This window comes from Pristis pectinata, chromosome 3 (assembly GCF_009764475.1).
Source record: "Pristis pectinata isolate sPriPec2 chromosome 3, sPriPec2.1.pri, whole genome shotgun sequence".
Classification (NCBI taxonomy): Eukaryota; Metazoa; Chordata; class Chondrichthyes; order Rhinopristiformes; family Pristidae; genus Pristis; species Pristis pectinata.
In genome coordinates this window covers 34285799-34304275 of record NC_067407.1, presented here as the reverse complement: position 1 = coordinate 34304275, position 18477 = coordinate 34285799, and the positions used below count along the sequence as shown (strand labels likewise).

At 41.3% G+C, this 18477-nt stretch overlaps 1 protein-coding gene across 7 annotated transcripts in view; it reads left to right on the top strand.

Annotated features, from left to right (window-relative positions):
* Window positions 1-18477, top strand: part of patj (PATJ crumbs cell polarity complex component) — a 226077-nt gene that overhangs the window by 194000 nt on the left and 13600 nt on the right. For all 7 annotated transcript variants that reach the window (XM_052011643.1, XM_052011644.1, XM_052011648.1 and 4 more), the window contains 3 exons: window positions 1270-1384; window positions 4824-4861; window positions 13352-13474. In XM_052011643.1, coding sequence (XP_051867603.1) covers window positions 1270-1384; window positions 4824-4861; window positions 13352-13474 — 276 coding nt within the window. The remainder of the gene's footprint in view (window positions 1-1269; window positions 1385-4823; window positions 4862-13351; window positions 13475-18477) is intronic.

Below are 18477 nucleotides of genomic sequence, written 5' to 3'. Positions count from 1 at the left end.
TGACATATGAACAGATCTGGAAGCAGATTGCCTTTCTGCTGGGGGACATTTACCAGTGATGTAATACACATAGCTTCAGTATCATTTTGAAGATCTATATTCTCTTGATTAATATATGTGACCCTGGTTTATTCACTATTGCAAAATCAGGATTGCATTGTCATCTTGGGGATCAGTTAATAGCTGTGAAAACCAATGCATGAGTGGTTTAATGTTTATGTTGATGCCTCAAGGGAACAATAGTTTTATTGCACATCCCAAAGCTCCAAGTAATTTTATATCTAAACTTTTATACTTTTCATGAAATGGGGGGATGAATTACATTTGGAAAGCACTATCTTTATATGAGTAGCTGAAAATTGGTGAAGAATTGTGTTTGATAAAATGTAAAATATATGAATTAGGAAAGCATTAAATATCAAAGCTGGGGGAAAAAAACAGTAATTATCTGTGGCTTCCAAATATTACATTGTTAAATCATCAGAGGAAAAGTGATCTACTTACCAGAACTGCAAGGCATAAATTCACTGTAAATTAATTGACAACAGTTTTTTTTAAAGCCACCATGATTATTTTCTAATTGGAAGTTTTTTAAAGAAGTGCTTACTTTCCTAATGGGAAATGAAAATTGCTCTGATTTATTTTATTGTAACATAAGTTCTTAATTATCATATGCTCTGCTCGGTGGTTTCAACAGTGTTGTAAAAAAGAAAACACAATCAATCTATCTCTGATTGAGGAAAGTAAATCTTCAACTGTGGTGAAGGGTTGCTCCCAAAATATCACTGTCAGATGATGATTTCTGATATTTATTAGTTTTATTTCCTTTTTTTTCCAGTGTTTGGCTTTGGTTTTTGATTTATTCTCTCTGCCTCCATTGTAATTTTCACTATATTATGGACGTAAATTGTGATTTGTGGGGAAGAGGGATATACTGTAGAGATGGTGGTGGTCAGGGAAGAGAGATGGAAAGTAATAACCATTTTGGTAACTGTTAATTGAGAGCTAAGTGTTGATCCCCAAGTCCAGCATGTACATCTGTGTAATGATTTTGATTTGTGACTATCATGATTTAATATGTGATATGGAATTAATCATAAACTTTCCACACTGTACAGTTACCTAGCCTACAAGATTAGGCTAAAGTAGCCGGAGTTAGGTATGCATTTAAATCCCAATTGACGCATCCTTTTGCCTCATATCTAATTGATCTCCTACTTTTAAATTAGGTAACTTTGATTAATCGCAATTTATTTTGATCTAACCTAGATGAGCCAAGAAAGTGGCATCAGTAATCTGTCTAGTTTTGGAGCTGCTGTGACAACTTCACAAAACATTGCTGGCAGCAAGAAAAATACAGCTGACTCCTCACAGAGGAACTCGGGTAAAATGTTAGAATTAGATGATTAATATGTCTGGACTTTCTGTACGTGTACTCTTTCCAACTTTAATCTCTGGTCAATTTGCAATTATTTTCACCTTCACTATATTGGGAATTTCTTCAGTAGGTGGGTAATGGGTTCTGCAAAGCAATCACCCAGTTGATGAAGATTGTTTCATATCATCCACTGTAAAGTTAAATCTGCAGTAAGAAGTATAAAGGCCAATATTTTGTTCTCCTCTATCTGGTTAAATAGACATTTCTCTTCTGATTTTTGATGCATAAGGAGTAGCTGAATTCCATGAACAGTCATGAAAAATGCAGAAATTAACTTGCTTCTGTAATGGTTATTGATGTATTAATTGTGCAAGCACAGCTAATTTGAAGTGAAATATTTCAAAATAAAAGTACATTAAACTCATTCAACCCACAATCCTTCCATAGAATATGTGTAGTCTATTTCATCATGCATTTTCTGAGGTAAAGTTCCACGTTAATATCCTTCAGCGTTCCTTTTCATAGTACAGGTGCCAATGGCCAAACCAGAATTTATTGTCCACACATAATTGCCTTTGAGAAGGTGGTAGTGAACCACTGCAGTCCTCCTGGTGAAGATACTCCACAGTGCCATAGGTTAGGGAGTTCCAGGGCTGCAACCCACTCACAATGAAGGAATGATGATATATTTCAAGTCAGAATGATGTATAAACTGGAGGGGAACCATTAACTGGTGATGTTACCATGCACTCAGCACTTGTGGCTGAACATGGCTCGTTTCTCGTGCACATAATTGGACCCTGCCATCGCTGAGGACAGGGATATTCTGAGAGTTCCTTTTAACTGTTAAAATGTCCACCACTATTCATGATTAAAGACACAAAATGCTGGAAACTTTCAGCAGATCAGGCATCCTCTATGCAAAGAGAAGTAAAGTTAAAATTTCAAGTCAAAGGCACTTCATCAGAACTGGGAAAGTTTTAAATTGCAGAGAGGGTGAGGGAGGGATAAATAGGGCAAATGCAATATCTCTAACAGAGTGAGGTCAGAGTTGACATGGTGATTCCAAAGTTTATGGAGCTGATCGGTAATAGATTAATGAGGGTATTTGGAGAGAGGGAAAGAAAAAACAAAGGACATGTTAGAGCTGTTGCTGAACCTGGAATCAAAAGGAGATTGCTGGAAATTACATCGTACAGACAGCACAACAATTGGTGGAGATGTAGATAATGAGGAAAGTTATAAAAGAATATCCCAGGGTATGGATCAGTTTGAAATTTGGGCAGAGAAATGACAGATGGAATTTAATCCAGACAAATGTAAGGTGATGTGTTTTGGGAGGTCAAATGCAAGAGGAAAGTATACAGTAAATGGGCAGGACCCTTGGGAGCATTAATGTACAGAGGGATCTTAGGGTGCGAGTCCATAGTTCCCTGAAAGTGGCAACACAAATGGATAGGGTGGTAAAGATGACATATGTCATGCTTGCCTTTATTGAGTGCACTGAGTATAACAGTTGGGAAGTCACATTGCAGCTGTATAAAACTTTGGTTAGTCCAAATTTGGAGTATTATGTGAATTCTGGTTGCTATCGTATAGGAAGGATGTGGAGGCTTTGGAGAGGGTGCAGAAGAGATTCACTAGGATGTTGCTCGGATTGCAGGGTATTAGCTATAAGGAGAGGTTGGACAAACATGGATCATTTTATCTGCAGCATTGAAGGCTGAGGGGTGACCTGGTGCAAGTATATAAAATTATGAGAGGCATAGATAGGGTAGATAAACAGATTCTTTTTCCCAGGGTGGAAATGTCAAATGCTAGAGAGCATAGGTTTAATGTGAGAGGGGAAAAGTTTAAAGGAGATGTGTGAGCAGGTTTTTCACACAGAAAGTGGTAGGTGCCTGGACTTCACTGCCAGGGGAGGAGGTCATAGAAGCAGATACCATAGCAACACTTAAGAGGCATTTAGACACACACAGGAACAGGTAGGGAATAAAGGGATATGGACCACTGTGGGCAGATGGGTTTAGTTAGATTGGCATCCTGGTCGGCACAGGGCCAGTTCCTGTGCTGTGCTTTTCTATGTTCTATCAGTTGATGCCCATGGAAAGAGTAAATACTGAAATAATTATGGATGGGATAACCTTACAGCAGAACTGTTTGATATTGAGACGTGTAGGCTGCAAAATGTCCAGACGGAAGACAAAGTGCTGTTTATCAAGTATAGATTGGGCTTCATTAGGACTGTGTTGATGGCCACAGACACCACACTCTGTATAGAGTTTGCACTCTCTTCCTTTCACCATGTGGGTTTCCTCTGGATGCTCTGGTTTCCTCTCACATTCCAAACATGTGCAGGTTGGCTGGTTAATTGGCCACTGTAAATTTGCTGACCGGTGGAATCTGTGGGGAGTAGATGGGAATGTGGGGAGTATAAAATGGGATTAGTGTAAATGGGTGTTTGATGTTCAGCATAGATTCAATAGGCCAAAAGACCTCTTTCTATGCAGCATGACTCTGATTCTTTATAGTTCTATGATTCACATTATGAGACCAACACTTCAGAGTTGGAGTGAGATAAAGAATTAATTTGACAGCTCACTGGAAGCTCAGGTAATCCTGAGGACCGAATGGAGGTGTTCAATAAAGTGGTCACTGATCTACATTTGTTTCCTCCAGAGTAGAGGAAACCATGTTATGAGCACCAAATGCAACACAATTTTCATGATTAGATGTGGCAGGACTGCAAAACTTTGGTCTGATCTGTTGGTTGTGGGATCGCTTAGCTTTATCTATTGCTGCTGATTTTGCTGTTTAGCATGGATGTCATCCTGTGTCACAACTTCAACAGAATGGCACCTCATTTTTAGAATGGGCATGCCCTTCTGCACTGCTTATTGAACCAGTGTAATCCAGCGGAGCTTTACATAAACATTCATTTTCATATCTTCACTGTTAAACTTTAGCTGCTGCCCTTTAAAGTGGATATGCTAAACCTAATTCAATAAGATGCAACAATGAAAAGCTTTTGCAATGACTTAGTGACACATCCATCAAATTACTGAAGACAAGATGTTAGGAAGGTCCCGAATACAATTCACATCTGCATCGAGATACTTAACCAATTAATATTAGTAAAAGTACTATAACTATCATTGGTTTAAGTCCTGGATTGTTTCAACATTGAAATGTCACAGATAAGATCTAATTATTCTCCACTTTGCAGTAACCAAGTAATAAACATTATTATTTGCAAAAAGAAGGTAATGTGATTCTATTATGTCAGAAATGTTGCATGCAAGCATTAAAACATCCTTTTCAACAAATTTCTTCATGCTTTTTTGTAACTTCTCACAATCTGAAAATAGTTAACTTAAAATCCGAATCATCAATAGAACATGGCTGAGGCGGTCTAATGAGTTTTGTTTCAAATTGAATCTTTTAGGTTCAGATACAGGATTAAGAACTGTGGAAATAACAAGGGTAAGTAATACGTAGACAGTCCTACAGGAGAATATGGCTGTACTTGACCTTTGGGACTAAAATTGGGCAAGAGGTAGAAATGTCATTAGGAGACCACTTGGGAATAGTCACCATAATTCAGTAAGTTTCAAGGTAGTTATGGAAAGGGATAAGGTTGGTGCTCAAGTTAAGGTACTGAATTGGAATAAGCATAATTCAATAGCATAAGAGAGCATCTGGCAAAAGTAGGTTGGGAGCAGATGCTTGTGGGTAAAATGACATCTGACACGTGGGAGTCTTTTAGAAGTTAGAAAGTGGTCAGGGCCAGCATGTTCCAGTAAGGGTGAAAGACAAAGATGGCAAAGTTAGGGAACCTTGGATGATAAAGGATATTGATCAGGAAAAAAAAGAAAGCATGTGACAGGTAGAGGCAACTGGAATCAAGTGAGCCTCTTGAAGAATATAGAATGTGTAGGAGAAAACTTAAGAAAGGAATTAGGATGGCAAAAAGGGGCCATGATAAATCCTTGGCAGGTGCAATCAAGGAGAATCCTAAGACTTTCTATAAATATATCAGGAGCAAGAGGACGGCCAGGCAATGTGAGGTCCTAAATAAATACTTCTCAACTGTATTTGTCAAGGAAAAGGACATGGAGGATAATGAGTTCAGGGAAGGGATCATTGGAGCATGTCAGTATTAAAAAGGTGGAGGTGTTAGATGTCTTGACATGCATAAGGGTGGATAAGTGCCCAGGGTCTGATAAGATCTAAACCAGATGCAATGGGAAGCAAGGGAGGAGATGGCTAGGCCCCTGATGGAAATATTGCATCCTTTTTTTGCCACAGGTGAGGTACCAAAAGACTGGAGGCTAGCTAATGTTGTGCCTTTATTTAAGAAGAGCTGCAGGAATAAGCCTGAGAGACAAGTTTTTCACAGAGGGTGATGGTTATATATGGAATGAGCTGAAAGAGGAAGAGGTAGAGACAAATACAATGACATTGTTTAAAAAGCATTTGGACAGGTATTCAGATTAGAAAGGAGTAGAGTGATACAGGCCGAATGCGAGCAAATGGAATTAGTATAAGGCGTCACGGTCAGAATGGATGAGTTGGGCCAAAGGGCCTGTTTCTGTGCTGTACAGAGGCATAGACAAGATAGATAGTAGATTATTTTTCCCATGGTGGGTGTATCTAAAACAAGAGGGCATGTGTATAAGGTGAGAAGGAGTTTTAAAGGGGATCAGAGAGGAGAGTTTTTATTACATAGAGAGTGGTTGATATCTGGAGCTCATTGCCAGAGGGTGTGGTGGAGTCAGATACAATCACTATGTTTAAGAGACATTTAGAAAGGCACTCGAACAGGCAAGACTTAAAGGACCCAATGCAGACCATTCAGATTTGTATGGATGGCCAAAAAATCAGCATGGACAAGGAGGGTGGTGCTGTTTCTGTGCTGTATGACTCTATGATTCTAACTGTAATGTAATAATTATTTAATAAGAAGTAATTTTCTTATAGGTACTGTATAAAGAGCAGAAAAATACCTAGCAGCCATGAGGTGCAATTTAGAGTTACAGAGAATAAATTCCAACGTCAACCATTTAACCTACAAAGATGTTTTTATAAGTGTTCTCAGAATTACTGGCACTCATGCTTTCAAGAGAAGTTTTGTGGAATAGATTGCTTTCTTCCACTTCAAGTTGCCCCCAGAGGAAAGGAAACCCCAAACCAGAGAGATTAGCAACATGGACCAAAGCCCACTCAAGGAGTTTAAAGTAAGAGAAATGTGGGGTAGATTAAGAAGGGATTGCCAGAGTCTAAGGTGGAAGCAACTCTCAAGGAACAGTTTTCAATGCAGACATGAAGGGTAAAATGCATTAGATCAATGGTATAGGGCTGTAGGGAATGAAGATGGGAAGATTTGGGATCATAGAGGAATGTGCAGACAACGGAACCGATCTTAAATCTGAGGCACTGGGAGAGGGTGTTTAGTTGGTGATATGTTGAAACTTAGAGTGGGATAGGATAAAAACAACATTTTTTGAAGCAGGTGTTTGAAGACTGGGGGCTCGATAGAAAGTGTTACAATAACAATTCTGGAGCCCGCAAAGGCATGCATTAAGTTTTCATTAGCTGAGGAGATGAAATGGGGGAAAGCAGATGACATTGTAAAGGTGGATGTGCTGGTAACTCCTGCACTTCTTTCCACTCTTCATTGTTAATCCTTTCTGCTAGTCCTTTATTTTGTTCAAACCTGCCAAGGCATTTTATCATCTTTCAGGCACCACTTCCGGTGAAATTTGTCATCTCCCTTCTCCTGGCAAAACGCTGACTTGCAGCATCGTTTGCGGTTTGTCCTCGCATCTTTTTCTCTTGCTGGAGGAATTGATAGTTGTGGTGAAAGTCCCATACTTAAACTAGAAGTATTGTTGTTTTAAGAATTGGCTTTCAGAGTACTTGTTATCCAGGGATAGCCATAGTACAAGGAAAGCAGGAAAAACAAAAAGAGAAGGTGCAAACAGGTACATTACTGCCACATCTTCCAACAATGTGTCAAGACTTAGTCTGCTATTTTAGCTTCATTTTTGTCACCTGCAGAACTCAGTAATGTGTGTCATCCTGAAAATTAGGTCAGCAGAAAATGTTGAAGGAGAAACGTGAAAAGTTTGCCTGAAGTATTAATGTGAGAATGGACACTAATTTCTAGCCAGATCCAATAGGTTTTGAAATCAATAAAAGTTGTAAAGAGAATACTAAATTATACCTGGAAAAAATGTAAAACAGAGTCATTGTCTTCACTCATTAATTGTGGACACGCAAAGGCCAACTAATGTAAAGCTGAATGTGTATTTTTAATTGAGAACAGATGACCAAAAGAAATCCTTGAAGAAAATAGTATGGATGCTTTCAAGGGGAAGCTGAATAAAGATGGGTTGGAGAAAGGAAGAGAGGATGAAGATAATAGGGTAGGGATGGGAGGAATGTGTGAACTCAGCCTTTGACTGGTTGGGCCAAATGGCCTGTCTCTGAGTTGTATTTACTCATTATGTCACAGATGAGTTTTGTGCTATTTTGACACCCGGGATTTGAACAGTGTAAATCATTTTCACAAGCAACACACAAGAAGTTCATTAGGACTGGGAGGCTAGTCTGGAAGATTAGACTGCAAGGGAGCCAGGGAGAGCTTGCTAACTGGATCCTTAAGAACATAAGAAATAGGAGCAGGAGAGGCCATCTGGCCCGTTGAGCCTGATCCACCATTCAATAACATCATGGCTGATCTGGCCATGGACTCGGATCCACCTACCTGCCTTTTCCCCATAACCCTTAATTCCCCTACTATGCAAAAATCTATCTAACTGTGTCTTAAATATACTTAATGAGGTAGCCTCTACTGCTTCCCTGGACAGAGAATTCCAGAGCTTCACTACTCTCTGGGAAAAGCAGTTTCTCCTCATCTCTGTCCTACATCTATTCCCCCGAATCTTGAGGCTATGTCCCCTAGTTTGAGTCTCACCTACCACTGGAAACAACCTTCCTGCCTCTATCTTGTCTATTCCTTTCATCACTTTATATGTTTTGTATAAGATCCCCTCTCATTCTTCTGAATTCCAGTGAGTCTCGTCCCAGGCGACTCAATCTCTCCTCATAGGCTAACCCCCTCATCTCCGGAATCAACATGGTGAACCTCCTCTGCACCGCCTCCAAAGCCAGTATATCTTTCCTCAAGTAAGGAGACCAGAACTGCACGCAGTACTCCAGGTGCAGCCTCACCAGTACCCTATACAGTTGCAGCATAACCTCCCTGCTCTTAAACTCAATCCCTCTAGCAATGAAGGCCAACATTCCATTTGCCTTCTTGATAACCTGTTGCACCTGCAAACCAACTTTTTACAATTCATGCACAAGCACTCCCAAGTCCCTCTGCACAACAGCATGCTGCAATCTTTCACCATTTAAATAATAATTTGATCTTCTATTTTTCCTTCCAAAGTGGATGACCTCACATTTACCAACATTGTAGTCTGTCTGTCAGACCCTTGCCCACTCAATTAACCTATCTATATCTCTTTGCAGACTCTCTGCATCCTCTGCACAATTTGCTTTTCCACTCAATTTAGTGTCATCAGCAAACTTAGATACGCTACACTCGGTCCCCTCTTCCAAATCATTAATGTATATCATGAACAGTTGCGGGTCCAGCACCAACCCCTGTGGCACCCCGCTCACCACTGATTGCCGACCAGAGAAACACCCATTTATCCCAACTCTCTGCCTTCTATTGCTTAACCAATCCTCTATCCGTGCTAGTACATTATCCCCAACTCCATGCATCCTTATCTTATGGATAAGTCTTTCATGCGACATCTTGTCAAATGCCTTCTGGAAATCCAAGCATACAACATCCACCTGTTCCCCTCTATCCACTGCACTCATTATATCCTCAAAGAACTCTGGTAAGTTTGTCAAATAGGACCTGCGCTTCCTGAATCCAAGCTGTGTCTGCCTGATGGAACCACTTCTATCCAGTTGTCTTGCTATTTCTTCCTTAATGATGGCTTCAAGCATTTTCCTGACTACAGACATTAAGTCAACTGGTCTATGCTAACCTGTCTTTTGCCTACATCCTTTTTTAAACAGTGGCGTGACATTCGCTGTCTTCCAATCCACCGGGACCTGCCCAGAGTCCAGAGAATTTTGGTAAATTATCACAAATGCCTCTACTATAACTTCCACCATTTCCTTCAGTACCCAGTCAGGACCAGGGACTTGTCTACCTTTAGACCCTCTAGTTTGCTCATCACTATCTCACTAGTGACAGCGATTGTATCAAGGTCCTTGTCTCCCATCGCATCCATAACATCCCTCTTTGGTATGTTAGATGTGTCCTCCACCGTGAAGACCAACACAAAATAGTCGTTCAAGGCCTCGGCCATTTCCACAATATTAATTCCCTCTTCTCACCTTCCAAGGGACCTACATACACTTGAGCCACCCTTTTACACTTTATATAATTATAAAAAGTTTTACTATCTGTTTTTTATGTTTTGTGCTAGTTCACTTTCATGATCTTATCTCCCCTTCCCTTATTCATAATTGGTATGATGGTAGGAAGCAGAGGGTCATCGTGGAAGGTTGTTTCTTGAAGTGGAGGCCTGTGACTCGTGGTGTGCCCCGGGATCGGTGCTGTGACCTGAAAATGTACAAGGCATAGTTAGTAAGTTTCCATATGATACCAAAATAGGTGGCATCGTAGACAGTGAAGAATGTTATGAAAAATTGCAGGACGATCTTGATCAGCTGGGTAAGTGGATCAAGTGGCATTCAATCCAGATAAGTGCAAGTTGTCACCTTTTGGGAAGACAAACCCGGGTAGGACTTATACAGTGAATGGTAGCGCCCTAGGGAGTGTTGTGGAACAGAAGGACCCAGGAGTACATGTACATCGCTGAAAGTGGCATCACAGGTAGACAGGGTGGTGAAGAAGGTGTTTGAGATGCTGGCCTTCATCGGTCAGGGCAATGAGTACAAGAGTTGGGACATAACGTTGCAGTTATACAAGGGTGAGGCCGCATTTGGAGTATTGTGTACAGTTTTGATCACACTGTTATGGGAAGCGTGTCATTAAGCTGGAAAGAGTGCAAAGAGGATGAATGAGAAAATTTTCAGGACTTGAGGGCCTGAGTTAGGGGGAGAAGTTGGGCAGGCTAGGACTTCATTCCTGGCAACATTGGAGACTCAGGGGTGACATTATAGAGGTGTATAAAATCATAAGAGGCATTGATAGGGTGAATGCACACAGTCTTTTTCCCAGAGAAAGGTAACCAAAAACTAGAGGGCATAGGTTTGAGGTGATAGGGAAAAGATCTAAAAGGGACCCATTGGGCAACTTCTTCACACAGAGGATAGTGTATATATAGACTGAGCTGCCAGAGAAAGTAGTTGATATGGATAAAATAACACCATTTAAAAGGCATTTGGATAAGTACATGGATAGGCAAGGATTAGAGGAATACAGGCCAAATGCGAAATGGGACTAGCTTAGGTGAGCATCTTGGTCGGTAAGGACAACATGGGCCGAAGGTCCTGTTTCCGTGCTGTATGACTCTGAGCAACATACAGCAGTATCCTAGATGTAATCAGGTGTCACAGGTTGGTCCTTCCACACTTGTCCTTGTGCAGTGTGCCTTTGTTGAGCACATGGTGGAAGGTATCCAGTATGTCTGAGACCATGACCAGGACTTGATCAATGAATTGACACCAGAGCCTCAGTAAGGGTTTAGATCAGAGTCAGGGATGATCACAGTGTCACTAATTTATCAAGCAGTTTGGGGTCAATTAGGATTCATGACCAAGTCAGCAGACCAATCAGGGATTTGGAAGGCAATGTGTGGGGTGGAATTGTTGGATGGAGAGAGCAGCAGTGTCAGATATTGGTGTCCTGAGGGACTTGTATGTTCTTGTACACATATCGCTGTAAGCACTGCATGTAATTGGGAAGGCCAGTGCTGTGTTGTCCTTTACAAGGTTGTTTGAGAACAAGTATAGAAGTCTTGTTCCTTTTATAGTGGGCCCTACTGAGACTACATCTGGATTATTGTGTATGTGTCCGGTATCCTTACATAAGGAAGGATATACTTGTGAAAGAGGGAGCGCATTGAAGTGTTGTATGAGGGGAAGTTAAGTATACTGGATCTATATTCTAATGGGTTTGGAAGAATGTGAGATGATTTCATTGAAAATTCTTAAGAGACTTAACAGTTTGGGTATACAGATGTTACCCCTGGCTGATACATCTAGCGTGAGTTGGTCATAGTCTCAAAATAAGGTGTCAGTAATTCAGGAAAGAGATGAGAAGAAGTTTCTTCATGTGAATCTTTGGAATTGTCCACCCATGGGGGCTGCAGAGGCTCAATTACTAAGGATATAGATATTAAGGGAATCTAGGAATATGGTATTGGTGTAGGAAAGTGACACTGAGATAAAAGGTCAGCATGATCTTATTCATTGCCAAAACAGGTATGAGGGGCCAAATAGCCTACTTCTGCTTTTTTTTTATATTCTGCTGTGACGAATAGGAACCTGAAGTGAAGGAGGGAACACTGAAGTAAGGGAACACATCTGAGTGGGCTTCCTAACCCAACTAGGACCCACTCAGGCAGCAGTGCTATTCCAACAATGATTGTGCTTAGGAGCAAGGTGATCTAGTTTTTAGGGCAACCTTTCATGGAAGCATTGTACAGAGAATAACTCCATCTCATTCACATCCTAATGTGTAAACTGCATCAGTGCAATATCATATACAATTTGAAAGGCCAAGTTGAGTTTCCAGAGTGGCAGATTTCAGCCCAGAAATTGTTGCATTTCACATAGAACGTAGAACAGTATAGCACAGGAACAGGCCCTTCAGCGTATGATGTCTGTGCTGACCATGATACCAATTTAAACTGTTCCCTTCTGCCTGCACATAGTCTATATTCCTCAGTCACCTGCCTGTTCATGTCCCTGCGAAATGCCTCTTGAATGTTGCCGTAATATCTGCTTCTACCACTTCCCCTGCCAGTGCTTTCCAGGCACTTGCCACTCTCTGTGTAAAAAAAAACTTGCTTCAGAAATCTCCTTTAAACTTTCCCCCTCTTACCCTAAATCTGTAGTATTTGACATTTCCACCCTGGTGAAAAGACACTGACTATCTACCCTATCTATGCCTCTCATAATTTTATGTCCTTCTAACAGGTTGCCCCTCAGTCTCTGACACTCTGGAGAAAATAATCCAAGTTTGTTCAAGCTTCTTATAGCTAATACTCTCTAAAGCATGCAACATCCTGGTGAACCTCTTTTGCACCGTCTCCAAAGCTTCCACCTCCTTCCTGTAATGCGGCAACCAGAACTGCACACAATACTCCAAATGTGGCCTAACCAAAGCGTTGTATACTGCAACATCACTTACTAACTTTTGTACTCAATGCCCTGATTGATAAAGGCAAGTATGCCATATGCCTTCTTTACCACCCTATCTACTTGTCTGCCACTTTCAGGGACGTATATACTTGCACCCCTAGATCCAAATTCTGTACTGAAAAAAAACACAATGCATACACTTTCCAGATGATTCCTTTTCATTGTTATAAGTGAGGTTTCTGCCATTGTTGCTCCTAAATCTCTGACAGTGTAAATCATTTTCTGAGGCAAATCTCACATAGCTACAAGGCAACCACAATCAACTTTAGCAAAGTAGGGATAGATAGTATCAAGCATTGTGTAGTTATTTTAAAGTAGTGCAAGCAGGGTTAGTTTTGAATTAGTCTGCAGGGCTACACTGTTGTGGGTGGACACAGCTCATGTCTTACAATGGATCCAGCATGTGATGGGACCACCTCTAGAATGACCCTAGGTATTGAGCAAACTTTTAGACAATGCATATGGTAAAGTAAGGGCTGTTTAATTATTATTGCTATTCAAATATGCCTTTAGTTCAGTTACTGACAGGAGTGGTTTCTTTTATGATAGGGAGCAAATGATGCACTTGGAATTAGCATAGCTGGTGGCAAAGGGAGCCCCTTAGGTGATGTTCCAATCTTCATCGCCATGATTCAAGCCAGTGGAGTGGCTGCACGCACACACAAGCTAAAGGTAGGAGCAACAAAGTAACGTGTCTCGTTGCTCATTTACATCAGTTATTGCAATATATAATATACATTCTATATGCTAAATATCTTCAAAATGCTTCAGTGTTAAAATGTTTAACAATTATCATAATGGAAATTGCTGCAACACATAAATTATTGATTTCATTTTTACATTTATTAAATTTCAGTTCTAGTGTGCTGGCCAAATGTTTTAACACGACCAACTAGGAGTATAATGTTGAGAAAGGGTTGATTAGCCCCACTGTGTCATGCCATGAACTGTGCTGTATGAAAGGTTCTTCAAATATATTTAGTTCTCAATTAATCAAGCACAGGCAAAACTTAAAACAAAGTTTTTATTCTAAAGTAATTAAACCATTCAAGGGAGGATTTATGGACAGGTGCCTGGTGGGCTCATTTTCGGGGAACTGTGATAATTTGCAGTTATCTTTTGATTTTAGAACCATAGAGCAATATAGCACATTACAGGCCCTTCGGCCCACCACATTGTGCTGACCTTCAAACCACTCCTAAGACTATCTAACCCCTTCCTCCCACATATCCCTCTATCTTAAATTCCTCCATATGCTTATCTAACAATCTCTTGAACTTGACCAACGTATCAGCCTCCACCACCACCCCAGGCAGCGCATTCCATGCACCAACCATTCTCTGGGTGAAAAACCTCTCTCTGACATCTCCCAGTTTAAATAAAATTAAGGAAGTTCACTGTTCTTATGCTTGCTGCCATTATCTACGTGTGCCTACATCAGTACTTTCTAAGGATAAAGAATGTATCCAGTTGCTTTTGTTAAGCACAATGTGCCATCACCCTGAATTATTTGATCAGTCCATGACTGACTGTACAGTTTTCAGCTTTTGAATTTGTTGTTTATGTATGCATCTCAACAACTCAGCTTCTAACTATTTTGGGGAATAATTTCTTCTTGCCTAGAATGTCTCCCAAGGCCCCAAAAGGCTCCAGAGGCTTGCACTCTTAAGCAAGTAACTGTCAGATAATCTCTATCCAAAACTGTTAATTGCTATCTAGTTTTCTTACAAGTCTCTGTATCTGTGCTTTAATTAATGCCTCATCTTTTTTTTTCTATAAATAGAGTAGTTCTTCTCTTACATTCACACTCTTCTTATATTTGTGACTTTCTACATTTATACTTCTGTTAATGATTCCACTTTCATCAAATCCTTCCAAATTGCTGCTAAAATTTAACTATTGCTTTGTGTATTTAGTTGGTTAGAGTACTTTCAGTATAGATAAGAGTAACCCTATGGATGCAAGAAAAGAACAAGAATAAAGAGCTCATATAACAATTAAACCATGATGTTAAATGTTGGGAATGTGGACAACAGACAAAAATAGGTGGCATTTGACATGGTATTAAACCACATTACTGAGTCAACACTTCCAACTACATTTTATGTAAAATGAAAACATTGTATTACATCCAGCCAAATATGACCCCCACTTTCTTTTTCAGTGGCAGATGCATTATTATCCACCATTTAATTGATGTTCTTTCATGCACCATCCAAATTATCATAATTATCCATTCTTGCTCAAGAGCTCCTAAGCAATTAGTTTTAGACAATAGACAATAGACCATTTGGCCCTTCGAGTCTGCACCGCCATTTTGAGATCATGGCTGATCCTCAACAATCAATATCCTGTTCCTGCCTTGTCCCCATATCCCTTGATTCCCCTATCTATAAGAAACCTATCTAGCTCCTTCTTGAAAGTGCCCAGAGAATTGGCCTCCACTGCCCTCTGAGGCAGTGCATTCCACAAATTCACAACCCTCTGGGAGAAGTTTTTCCTCACCCCTGTCCTAAATGGCCTAGCCCTTATTCTCAAATCATGCCCCCTGGTCCTGGACTTCCCCAACATCTGGAACATATTTCCTGTCTCTATCTTGTCCAATCCCTTAATAATCCTGTATGTTTCAATCAGATCCACTCTCAATCTTCTCAATTCCAGCGTGTACAATCCCAGTCTCTCCAACCTCTCAGCATAAGACAGTCCCGACATCCCCGGAATTAACCTCGTAAACCTACGCTGCACGCCCTCCATAGCCAGGATATCCTTCCTTAACCCTGGAGACCAAAACTGTACACAATACTCCAGGAGTGGTCTCACCAGGGCCCTGTACAAATGCAAAAGAATCTCTTTGCTTTTGTACTCAATTCGTCTTGTAATACAGGCCAACATTCCATTAGCCTTCATCACTGCCTGCTGCACTTGCTCATTCACTTTCAGCGACTGATGAACAAGGACTCCTAGATCCCTTTGTATTTCCCCCTTACCTAACTCCACACCATTCAGATAATAATCCGCCTTCCTGTTCCTGCTCCCAAAGTGGATAACCTCACACTTATCCACATTAAACTTCATCTGCCAAGTATCTGCCCACTTACCCAACCTATCCAAATCACCTTGAATTCTCCTAACTTCCTCTTCACATGTCGCACTGCCACCCAACTTTGTATCATCAGCAAACTTGCTAATGTTATTCACAATGCCTTCATCTAAATCATCAACATAGATCGTAAACAGCTGCGGTCCCAGCACCGAGCCCTGTGGCACCCCACTAGTCACGGCCTGCCATTCTGAGAAACATCCATTCACCCCTACCCTTTGTTTCCTATCTGCCAACCAGTTTTCTATCCATGTTAATACCCGCCCCCCAATTCCATGAGCCCTAATTTTACCCACCAATCTCCTGTGCGGTACTTTATCAAATGCCTTCTGAAAGTCGAGGTATACAACATCCACTGAATCTCCCTCGTCTATTTTCCTGGTTACACCCTCAAAAAACTCCAGTAGATTAGTCAAGCATGATTTGCCCTTAGTAAATCCATGTTGACTCAACCCAATCCTATCATTGCTATCCAAATATGCCGCTATTTCATCCTTAATAATGGACTCTAGCATCTTCCCCACCACAGATGTTAGGCTAACTGGATGATAGTTCCCCGTTTTCTCCCTCCTTCCTTTCTTAAAAAGTGAGATAACATTAGCCATTCTCCAATCCTCAGGAACTGACCCCGAATCTAAGGAACATCGGAAAATGATCACCAATGCATCCAAAATTTCTAGAGCCACCTCCTTTAGTACCCTGGGATGCAGACCATCTGGACCCGGGGATTTGTCAGTCTTCAGCCCCATTAGTCTACCCATCACCATTTCTTTCCTAATGTCAATCCACTTCAGTTCCTCTGTCACCCTCTGCCTTTTGTCCATCCTTACCTCTGGGAGATTTCTTACGTCTCCCCCCGTGAAGACAGATCCAAAGTACTTATTAAATTCGACTGCCATCTCCCTGTTTCCCGTAATAATTTCACCCGATTCGGTCTTCAAGGGCCCAACATTGTTCCTAACTAACTTCTTTCCCTTCACATACCTAAAAAAGCTTTTGCTATCCTCCTTAATATTCCTGGCTAGCTTGCCTTCGTACCTCATTTTTTCTTCCCAAATTACCTTTTTAGTTAAATTCTGCTGCACCTTAAAAATTTCCCAATCTTCTATCTTCCCACTCAGCTTGGCTCTGCCATACTTCTTCCTTTTTAACACAATGCTATCTCTGACTTCCTTTGTCAGCCACGGTGGCCCTTTTCCCCTCTTTGAGTCTTTCCTTCTCTGGGGAATAAACTGATCCTGCAACTTGTGCATTATTTCCAAGAATACCTGCCATTGCTGTTCCACTGACAATTCTGCTAGGATTGCCCGCCCAGTCAACTTTAGCCAGCTCCTCCCTCATGGCTCCATAGTCTCCTTTGTTCAACTGCAAAATTGACCCTTCTGATTTGCCCTTTTCCCTCTCCAATTGCAGATAAAAACTTATCATGTTATGGTCACTACCTCCCAATGGCTCCTTTACTTCGAGTTCTCTTATCAAATCCTGCTCATTACACAGCACTAAATCCAGAATAGCCCTCTCCCTGGTTGGCTCTCGTACCAGCTGCTCCAAGAATGCATCCCGGAGGTACTCTATAAACTCCCTTTCCTGGGGTCCAGTACCAGCCTGATTTTCCCAGTCCACTTGCATATTGAAATCCCCCGTAACTACTGTGACATTACCCTTGCCACATGCCAACATTAACTCACTATTCAGCTTGCACCCAATATCCATGCCACCGTTCGGAGGCCTGTAGATAACACCCATTAGGGTCTTTTTGCCTTTACAGTTCCTCAGTTCTATCCACACTGACTCTACTTCTCCTGATTCAATGTCTCCCCTTGCAAGGGACTGAATCTCATTCCTCACCAACAGGGCCACCCCACCCCCTCTGCCCACCTTCCTGTCCTTACAATAGCATGTATACCCTTGAAAATTCATTTCCCAGGTCTGATCTCCCTGCAGCCATGTCTCCGTTATCCCAACAACATCATACTTACCCATTCGTATCTGAGCTTCAAGCTCGCCTACCTTATTCCTGACACTCCGTGCATTCAGATATAGGATTTTTAACCCATTTCTCCTCTCTCCAATCGTATTAATGTTCCAAAATTGTGTAGTTCCTACCTGTCCTCTACCCTCCATCTCGCTATCCTATCTCTCATTCTGGATCCCCTCCCCCTGAAAATTTAGTTTAAACCCCCCCGAGCAGCATTAGGAAACCTTCCTGCAAGAATGTCAGTACCCCTCCAGTTCAGGTGTAAACCATCCCGTTGGAACAGATCCCATCTTCCCTGGAACAAATCCCAATTATCCATAAACCTGAAGCCCTCCCTCTCGCACCATCCCTTCAGCCACGAATTAATCTGCCTAATCTTCCTATTCCTCTCCTCACTCGCATGTGGCACAGGTAACAATCCTGAGATTGTTACCCTGGATGTCCTGCCCCTCAACTTAGCACCTAACTCCCTGAACTCCTTACGCAGGACCTCCTCTCTTTTCCTGCCCACGTCGTTAGTCCCTACATGGATCACAACATCTGGGTTCACGCCCTCCCTCCTGAGAATAACCTGAACCCGATCGGAGATATCCCGGA